General features: G+C 43.8%; 2 protein-coding genes across 3 annotated transcripts in view; both read left to right on the top strand.

Annotated features, from left to right (window-relative positions):
* LOC141763573 (macrophage colony-stimulating factor 1 receptor 2-like) overlaps window positions 1–5,084 on the top strand; it is a 35,410-nt gene extending 30,326 nt beyond the window's left edge. Inside the window, exons 14-21 of one of the 2 annotated variants that reach the window (XM_074628029.1) lie at window positions 70–229; window positions 349–422; window positions 803–891; window positions 1,022–1,144; window positions 2,598–2,709; window positions 3,585–3,684; window positions 3,758–3,996; window positions 4,079–5,084. In XM_074628029.1, the coding sequence (XP_074484130.1) occupies window positions 70–229; window positions 349–422; window positions 803–891; window positions 1,022–1,144; window positions 2,598–2,709; window positions 3,585–3,684; window positions 3,758–3,996; window positions 4,079–4,161 (980 nt within the window). In that variant the 3' untranslated portion in view covers window positions 4,162–5,084. The remainder of the gene's footprint in view (window positions 1–69; window positions 230–348; window positions 423–802; window positions 892–1,021; window positions 1,145–2,597; window positions 2,710–3,584; window positions 3,685–3,757; window positions 3,997–4,078) is intronic. The other variant, XM_074628030.1, reaches the window with a different exon arrangement.
* Window positions 5,085–7,540: 2,456 nt separating this feature from the next.
* On the top strand, window positions 7,541–9,943 carry LOC141763572 (enteropeptidase-like). Its single transcript, XM_074628028.1, has 5 exons — window positions 7,541–7,594; window positions 8,275–8,394; window positions 8,484–8,608; window positions 9,445–9,587; window positions 9,851–9,943. Exons 2-4 carry the CDS (start codon window positions 8,283–8,285, stop codon window positions 9,469–9,471), a joined length of 264 nt encoding a protein of 87 aa, XP_074484129.1. The 5' UTR covers window positions 7,541–7,594; window positions 8,275–8,282; the 3' UTR covers window positions 9,472–9,587; window positions 9,851–9,943.
* The last annotated feature ends 538 nt before the right edge of the window (window positions 9,944–10,481 follow it).

Here is a 10,481-nt window from a genome sequence, read left to right on the forward strand (position 1 = left end):
TAACCACTAATATAAAACTATATGGAACACCGTCTCTCTGACCTTTGACCTCTCTGTCCCTCCCTTCAGGCCCCATGTTGATGATCACAGAGTACTGTAGCCATGGCGACCTGCTCAACTTCCTGCGGGCTCGCGCTCAGGACTTCATGGCGTGCGTTGTGAGTGTGGATGAGGTGGAGGGGGAGGCCTTCTATAAGAACACGGCCGCCCAGAACGCCAGGCTCAGGAGGTCTGACGCTTCTTCTCGTTACTATCTACGCTCCATTTCTACTTTGACCTTTAACACTTCTGTATTCTCATACCTCCTCACCTGTGATGATGTCACGATGATGTCCCTGTGTGTTGCAGTGACAGTGGGATCTCGTGCAGTTCAGACTATCAGGAGATGCAGCCGGTTCTGAGTCCAGGACAAACACACCAAGGTGAGAACCTGAAGACACACCTGAACTCACCTGAACACACCTGAACTCACCTGAACTCACCTAAACTCACCTGAACACACCTGAAGACACACCTGAACTCACCTGAAAACACCTGAACTCACCTGAACTCACCTGAACACACCTGAACTCACCTGAACACACCTGAACTCACCTGAACACACCATAACTCACCTGATCTCACATGAACTCACCTGAACACACCTGAACTCACCTGAACACACCTGAACTCACCTGAACTCACCTAAACTCACCTGAACGCACCATAACTCACCTGACCTCACATGAACTCACCTGAACTCACCTGTATTTATTGTCTGTGAGGTCAAACCTATCTTACGTTCTGTCCGTCTGTCTCTCAGGTGTGCAGACCAACCGTGTCTCTGTGACTGACCTCATGAGGTTTTCCTACCAGGTGGCTCAGGGTCTGGACTTCCTGTCCACCAGGAATGTAAGAACACACATGTTTGTCTTTCTAGACTTGTGAGGACCATCATCAACATAAAGCTATAACCTACCTGTCTGTCTGTCTGTCTGTCTGTCTGTCTGTCTGTCTGTCTGTCTCTTTGTCTGTCTCTCAGTGTATCCACAGAGATGTAGCAGCGAGAAACGTCCTGCTGACTGATCGCCGTGTTGCAAAGATCTGTGACTTCGGATTGGCGAGAGACATCCGCAACGACGACAGCTACATCGTACAGGGAAATGTCAGTATTCCGTTACCTGTTAAAGAACTACAACGTCCTCGTCTGTTACCTGTTAAAGAACTACAACGTCCTCGTCTGTTACCTGTTAAAGAATTACAACCGGCTTCGTCCGTTACCTGTTAAAGAACTACAACGTCCTCGTCTGTTACCTGTTAAAGAACTACAACGTCCTCGTCTGTTACCTGTTAAAGAACTACAACGTCCTCGTCTGTTACCTGTTAAAGAACTACAACCGGCCTCGTCTGTTACCTGTTAAAGAACTACAACCGGCTTCGTCCGTTACCTGTTAAAGAACTACAACCGGCTTCGTCCGTTACCTGTTAAAGAACTACAACCGGCCTCGTCTGTTACCTGTTAAAGAACTACAACCGGCCTCGTCTGTTACCTGTTAAAGAACTACAACCGGCCTCGTCTGTTACCTGTTAAAGAACTACAACCGGCCTCGTCTGTTACCTGTTAAAGAACTACAACCGGCTTTGTCCGTTACCTGTTAAAGAATTACAACCGGCCTCGTCTGTTACCTGTTAAAGAACTACAACCGGCCTCGTCCGTTACCTGTTAAAGAACTACAACCGGCCTCGTCTGTTACCTGTTAAAGAACTACAACCGGCCTCGTCCGTTACCTGTTAAAGAACTACAACCGGCCTCGTCTGTTACCTGTTAAAGAACTACAACCGGCCTCGTCTGTTACCTGTTAAAGAACTACAACCGGCCTCTACTGTTACCTGTTAAAGAACTACAACCGGCCTCGTCCGTTACCTGTTAAAGAACTACAACCGGCCTCTACTGTTACCTGTTAAAGAACTACAACCGGCCTCGTCCGTTACCTGTTAAAGAACTACAACCGGCCTCGTCTGTTACCTGTTAAAGAACTACAACCGGCCTCTACTGTTACCTGTTAAAGAACTACAACCGGCCTCGTCTGTTACCTGTTAAAGAACTACAACCGGCCTCTACTGTTACCTGTTAAAGAACTACAACCGGCCTCGTCCGTTACCTGTTAAAGAACTACAACCGGCCTCGTCTGTTACCTGTTAAAGAACTACAACCGGCCTCTACTGTTACCTGTTAAAGAACTACAACCGGCCTCGTCCGTTACCTGTTAAAGAACTACAACCGGCCTCGTCTGTTACCTGTTAAAGAACTACAACCGGCCTCTACTGTTACCTGTTAAAGAACTACAACCGGCCTCGTCTGTTACCCGTTAAAGAACTACAACCGGCCTCGTCTGTTACCTGTTAAAGAACTACAACCGGCCTCGTCTGTTACCTGTTAAAGAACTACAACCGGCCTCGTCTGTTACTCGTCTGTTACCTGTTAAAGAACTACAAACTCAATAAGGATGTTTGTGATAGTAGTTTCTATAGCAACAGGTAACATCCAGGTAGAATCAGGTGAAACAGACAAAGCTGACTTTTATTTTGACATCTTCCTGTGTGTTTTATTTTGACAGGCCCGTCTCCCAGTGAAGTGGATGGCTCCAGAGAGCATCTTTCAGTGTGTTTACACCGTCCAGAGTGACGTCTGGTCCTACGGAGTCTTACTGTGGGAGACCTTCTCCCTGGGTAACCACCACCTTCATTGATTATTGATTGATCCATTAAATACTTCAATGGTAGTCAGGTACAGTACCCATGAGCCTCAGCGGCTGTTACTATGGAGACGTATCCATCCAGGACTGTGACATCAGAGTTACATCACATTCAAATTGATTAAAACGTGGGAATTTTCATAGTGTGAAACTAACTAAAGTACACACTAAGTAGGGACACTATAAAGTAAATACTAAGTATAGAAACTACAATTTACACACTGTAAAGTATACACTAAGTATGGACACTCTAAAGTACACACTAAGTAGGGACACTCTAAAGTACACACTAAGTATAGAGACTATAATTTACACACTATAACATACACACTATGTATGGACACTCTAAAGTACACACTAAGTAGGGACACTCTAAAGTACACACTAAGTATAGAGACTATAATTTACACACTATAACATACACACTATGTATGGACACTCTAAAGTACACACTAAGTAGGGACACTCTAAAGTACACACTATGTATGGACACTCTAAAGTACACACTATGTATGGACACTCTAAAGTACACACTATGTATGGACACTCTAAAGTACACACTAAGTATGGACACTCTAAAGTACACTCTTAGTATGACACTATAAAGTACACACTAAGTATGGACACTATAAAGTGCACACTAAGTATGGACACTCTAAAGTACACTCTTAGTATGACACTATAAAGTGCACACTAAGTATGGACACTCTTAAGTACACACTATAAAGGGCACGAATTCAAACTGATTAAAATGTCTGAGCGACGTTATCCGCCCGGTAACAGAGTCTGAAGCTCTCTGATTGGATGACAGCAATGCGCTCCTCTAACTGTGTGTGTCTACCTGTTCAGGTAAGAGTCCGTACCCAAACGTTGCCGTGGATACCAACTTCTACAAGATGATCCAAGATGGCCGCCACATGGACCAGCCAGACTTCGCTCCAGCAGAGATGTGAGCAGCCAGACGGACACTCGGAGGGTTTAAATAAAGTTATTTTGAATCTAACAGACACCTGTCCTCTCAGGTACGAGCTGATGACGCTCTGCTGGAGTTTAGAGCCAACGGACAGACCGACCTTTAAAATGATTGGTCAGCTGATTGACAGGCTCCTCCCCTCCACCAATGACACGTGGCCAAATCACAGCGACCAGTCCACGTACAAGAACATCGACGAGTGCAGAGAGGAAGAGGAGGAGGAGGAGGAGGTCAGAGGAGGAGGAGGAGCACTGAAGAGAGGAGAAGAAGAGGAGTGCAGCCAGAGAGGTAATTAAACCATCAGCTGTTGCTAAGAGACAGTTTACCTGTACAAATCTGTCCTGACTCCGCCTCCTTTTGATCCTCTCAGAGTGCCATGACGACGACCACGACGACGCTGACGATGAGGAGGAGGAGAAGCCGATGATGAAGAACATCTACCAGCTGTCCTGATAGTCCAATCAAACTGTGTTTCAGCGCCGTCATTCAAAAGGAAACCTTTATTCAAAGACTCAGAGTGAACGACGACGACATGAAACCAGCAGAGCTGATCGTACTAATACTGACTAATACATACTAATGAGTCCAAATACTGACGTCAGGAGTCCAAATACTGACGTCAGGAGTCCAAATACTGACGTCATGAGTCCAAATACTGACAACATGAGTCCAAATACTGACGTCATGAGTCCAAATACTGACAACATGAGTCCAAATACTGACGTCAGGAGTCCAAATACTGACGTCATGAGTCCAAATACTGACGTCATGAGTCCAAATACTGACAACATGAGTCCAAATACTGACGTCATGAGTCCAAATACTGACGTCATGAGTCCAAATACTGACGTCATGAGTCCAAATACTGACGTCAGGAGTCCAAATACTGACAACATGAGTCCAAATACTGACGTCAGGAGTCCAAATACTGACGTCATGAGTCCAAATACTGACGTCATGAGTCCAAATACTGACAACATGAGTCCAAATACTGACAACATGAGTCCAAATACTGACGTCAGGAGTCCAAATACTGACGTCATGAGTCCAAATACTGACAACATGAGTCCAAATACTGACGTCATGAGTCCAAATACTGACAACATGAGTCCAAATACTGACGTCAGGAGTCCAAATACTGACGTCATGAGTCCAAATACTGACAACATGAGTCCAAATACTGACGTCATGAGTCCAAATACTGACAACATGAGTCCAAATACTGACGTCAGGAGTCCAAATACTGACGTCATGAGTCCAAATACTGACGTCATGATTCCAAATACTGACGTCATGAGTCCAAATACTGACAACATGAGTCCAAATACTGACGTCATGAGTCCAAATACTGACAACATGAGTCCAAATACTGACGTCATGAGTCCAAATACTGACGTCATGAGTCCAAATACTGACGTCATGAGTCCAAATACTGACGTCATGAGTCCAAATACTGACGTCATGAGTCCAAATACTGACGTCATGAGTCCAAATACTGACGTCATGAGTCCAAATACTGACGTCATGAGTCCAAATACTGACGTCATGAGTCCAAATACTGACGTCATGAGTCCAAATACTGACGTCATGAGTCCAAATACTGACAACATGAGTCCAAATACTGACAACATGAGTCCAAATACTGACGTCATGAGTCCAAATACTGACGTCATGAGTCCAAATACTGACGTCATGAGTCCAAATACTGACGTCATGAGTCCAAATACTGACGTCAGGAGTCCAAATGTTCCCGTCATCTTCTCGGTTCTGGTGCTGTTTAGAACCGGCTGATCCTTCTGTAGAACCAGTCATACGAACAAGTTCACACTCGACACTGAGCCAATACACCTGACATGATACAGGAGCATCACACACCAAACCCTCACCAAGTATTACACTAGTATACTACTAGTATACTTCTTTTAACCTTAAAATAAGAGAGTATACTTTCAGTTTACTTTTTATGTACTTAACAAAGTTATACTTAATAAGTATACTTGGCTTATACTGAGTAAGAGCCAGAGTAACACGACCTCCTCCCCAAGCCAAATATAGATAGAGGCAGAGTAACACGACCTCCTCCCCAAGCCAAATATAGATAGAGGCAGAGCAACACGACCTCCTCTCCACGCCAGATAGATAGAGCCAGAGCAACACGACCTCCTCTCCACGCCAGATAGATAGAGCCAGAGCAACACGACCTCCTCTCCACGCCAGATAGATAGAGCCAGAGCAACACGACCTCCTCTCCACGCCAGATAGATAGAGCCAGAGCAACACAACCTCCTCTCCACGCCAGATAGATAGAGCCAGAGCAACACGACCTCCTCTCCACGCCAGATAGATAGAGCCAGAGCAACACGACCTCCTCTCGGTCGAGTCGGATGAACAGTTCTGGAGACCCGTGAAGGACTCAGACAGAGACAGAGACTCTTTATAGATTTATAGATTATAAACTAACACACTAAACTGTTTACAGAGATGATCCTCCTCAGAGTCTGGATCAGCTTGATCAGGTCTCATGTGGATCCGTTTGATCAAGTCTCATGTGGATCCGTTTGATCAGGTCTCATGTGGATCCGTTTGATCAGGTCTCATGTGGATCCGTTTGATCAGGTCTCATGTGGATCCGTTTGATCAGGTCTCATGTGGATCAGCAGCGTCTAACCAAAGCTTCTTCTTGTTTCTCTTCATTCTGTAATCTTTGTATTAATATAGACTTTCTCCTCTGTAATCGATCACAAGTGTAATTTTTATATATTTTGTATTTTTATAATGTAAAAATAAATTCAGACTAACCGCAGACTGTTTCTGAGACTGAGTTTAACACCTGCAGGATTTATGACATCACAACACACATTTACATATAATGGATTCATTGTTTTAATAACTTTATGATTTAATAATCCGTATATAAAATGTAATACGTGATTTATAACAGGTTATAATGTAGTTATAAATGATTATTATCGTTATTAACAACTATAACTCCTCCACAAGTGATGTCTGCTGTATACACAGATAATACATGATAATACAGTAAAACTACTACAGACACTATAAAGTACACACTATAACGTATGGGGACTAAAGTACTAACTAAGTATAGACACTATAAAGTACACATTAAGTATGGACACGCTAAAGTACACGCTAATTATGAACACTATAAAGTACACCAAGTATAGACACTCTAAACTAAAAACGAAATATAGACACTATAACGTAAAGTCCATACTAAATATAGACACTATAAAGTACACACCAAATATAGACACTGTAGTCATTATTAAACTGTATAATGAAGGAAAGGGGCCGACAGGTGTCACCTGACAGGTGAGTGCAGGGGGGCGGGGGCCACGTTGAGGGACATTACCTGACAGGTGAGTGCAGGGGGCGGGGCCACGTTGAGGGAGATTACCTGACAGGTGAGTGCGGAGGGGCGGGGCTACATTGAGGGAGATTACCTGACAGGTGAGTGCAGGGGGGCGGGGCTACATTGAGGGAGATTACTTGACAGGTGATTGCAGGGGGCGGGGCCAGGTTGAGGGAGATTACCTGACAGGTGAGTGCAGGGGGGCGGGGCCACATTGAGGGAGATTACCTGACAGGTGAGTGCAGGGGGGCGGGGCTACGTTGAGGGAGATTACCTGCCAGGTGAGCGCAGGGGGGTGGGGCCACGTTGAGGGAGATTACCTGCCAGGTGAGTGCAGGGGGCGGGGCTACGTTGAGGGAGATTACCTGCCAGGTTTACTGCTGCTGGACTTCACTCTCTGATAAACACAGCAGGAAGTAGTTCAGGTAGGTCAGCTCGTTAATGTCACATCATTATTCGGTGAAGTTACCAGGTGAAGAGCCGAGCTGAAGTCTGCAGCAGGTGAGACAGGTGAGACAGGTGAGTCTGGTGAAACAGGTGAGACAGGTGAGTCTGGTGAAACAGGTGAGTCTGGTGAGACAGGTGAGACAGGTGAGTCTGATGAAACAGGTGAGACAGGTGAGACAGGTGAGTCTGGTGAGACATATGAGACAGGTGAGACAGGTGAGTCTGGTGAGACAGGTGAGACAGGTGAGTCAGGTGAGACAGGTGAGTCTGGTGAGACAGGTGAGACAGGTGAGTCTGATGAAACAGGTGAGACAGGTGAGTCAGGTGAATCTGGTGAGACAGATGAGACAGGTGAGACAGGTGAGACAGGTGAGTCTGGTGAGACAGGTGAGTGGTGAGACAGGTGAGACAGGTGAGTCTGGTGAGACAGGTGAGACAGGTGAGTGGTGAGACAGGTGAGACAGGTGAGTCTGGTGAGACAGGTGAGACAGGTGAGTCAGGAAGTTAAAAGAAAACTCTTAATGGTTCAGATTTATAATGAATTTAGTTTTTGAATGTTTGCTTTGATTGATTATAGATAATAGATGTTCATTATGTTTGTAGTCGGATGGACTCTTTACATCATCAACCAGTAACCAGTTTAAGGTCACAGCTTTTCAGGTGTGTTTTAAAATGAAGTGACCGATCGATCGATTGATTGATTGATTGATTGATTGATTGATTGATTGATTGATGTGTTGCAGCCGTCAGTATGAAGCGCAGTCTGTCGTCTCTGGAGCTTCTGCTCGCCGTTGTGTCGTCTCTTCTGCTCACCTGCTGCGTGGGACTGATGGTGGTTTCATGGATCAGCCTGAAGCCTGAAGGTGAACTCTGAGTCTGGTTTCAATAAATCTGATCAGGTGTCAGATCAGATATTATTGATCAGGATGTCGTTGGTGTTTGGTGTGCCCAGGTTCCGTTGAGCCAGGCGTGCTGAGTGGTCGGATGTTGATCACAGAGGGAGCAGTTTACTCCGAGGACCTGAGGAACTCCAGCAGTCTGCACTTTAAATCTTTGGCCTTCGATGTCCAACACCTGGTGAGATCACAGGCTTTTATTCTGAAAATAACAGGGATCTTTAACATCAAGCAACTGCTTACATCATCAGCTTTTATTGTGAAAGACAGCAGGGGAAGCGGCTAAATAGTATAGTATATAGTCTATAGTATAGACACTATAAAGTACACACTAAGTATAGAGACTATAAAGTACACACTAAGTATAGACACTATAAAGTTCACACTAAGTATAGACACTATAAAGTACACACTAAGTATAGACACTATAAAGTACACACTAAGTATAGACACTATAAAGTTCACACTAAGTATAGACACTATAAAGTTCACACTAAGTATAGACACTATAAAGTACACACTAAGTATAGACACTATAAAGTACACACTAAGTATAGACACTATAAAACACTAAGTGTAGATACTATAAAGTACACACTAAGTATAGACACTATAGAGACTGTACTTCATAGTGTCTATATTTAGTGTGTACTTCATAGTGTGTACTTTATAGTGTGAGAGTGTGTCGTCTGCAGGTGTGGTGTTTCTCTGTAAAGTCAGCTGATCACAGTCTGCCCTCTGATTGGTCGGCAGGTATCGGAGGCGTTCGCTCTCAGTGAGCTCCGACTGGACTTCAAGTCCTGTCAGGTTTTATACTTCAGGTCAGATACCTGATCAATCACATCATCACTGATCAATGATCAACTGACTGATCAGATTCTGATTTATAGTGATTGATTGATTAATTGATTGATTGGAAACAGATGAAACATGTTGATTCTAATAGATTCTATCAGTAATACAAGTTGTGATGAATGTATTGATTAGCTGATTATTGAATCTTGTGTGTGTCTCCAGTCGGGGCAGTGTGGCGGTGAACTTTGACCTCTGGTTCGATCAGCTGATCGACGTGAAGGAGGCGGAGCAGCAGCTGAAGGCGGGAATCCAGGAGGCCGGGACGGCAGGATGGGTCATCGACAGAAACAGCATCCAGATCAAAGGTGACTGTGAGGTCACTGTGAGGTCACTATGAGGTCACTGTGAGGTCACAGGGGGTCACTGAGGTCACTGTGAGGTCACTGTGAAGTCACTGTGAGGTCACAGGGGGTCACTGAGGTCACTGTGAGGTCACAGGGATCACTGAGGTCACTGTGAGGTCACTGTGAGGTCACAGGGGTTAGATTAGGTTATTACATATTTAGATAGCTGTACATTATCTCTTATTTATAGTGGAGAGCTGACAGACGCTCATGTGTTCATGCAGAGAAACAAGAGCAGACGACAGCGCCTCCAACGAGCATCACACCTACAACAGGTGAGACGACTTTGAACTCTAAAGAACTCTTTTTAAACTCTCTTGAAATTCTCTTGAAACTGTCTTTAAACTCTCTTTAAACTCTCTTTAAACTCTCTTTAAACTTTCTTTAAACTTTCTTTAAACTCTCTTTAAACTCTCTTTAAACTGTCTTTAAACTGTCTTTAAACCCTCTTTAAACTCTCTTTAAACTCTCTTTAAACTCTCTTTAAACTGTCTTTAAACTCTCTTTAAACTGTCTTTAAACTCTCTTTAAACTCTCTTTAAACTGTCTTTAAACTCTCTTTAAACTCTCTTTAAACTCTCTTTAAACTCTCTTTAAACTGTCTTTAAACTCTCTTTAAACTCTCTTTAAACTCTCTTTAAACTGTCTTTAAACTGTCTTTAAACTCTCTTTAAACTCTCTTTAAACTCTCTTTAAACTCTCTTTAAACTCTCTTTAAACTCTCTTTAAACTCTCTTTAAACTGTCTTTAAACTCTCTTTAAACTCTCTTTAAACTCTCTTTAAACTCTCTCTAAACTCTTTAAATTATGTTTACATTTTCTTTGAACTCTATTTAAACTCTCTTTAAACTCTCT

This window comes from Sebastes fasciatus, assembly GCF_043250625.1.
Source record: "Sebastes fasciatus isolate fSebFas1 chromosome 16 unlocalized genomic scaffold, fSebFas1.pri SUPER_16_unloc_1, whole genome shotgun sequence".
Taxonomy (NCBI): domain Eukaryota; kingdom Metazoa; phylum Chordata; class Actinopteri; order Perciformes; family Sebastidae; genus Sebastes; species Sebastes fasciatus.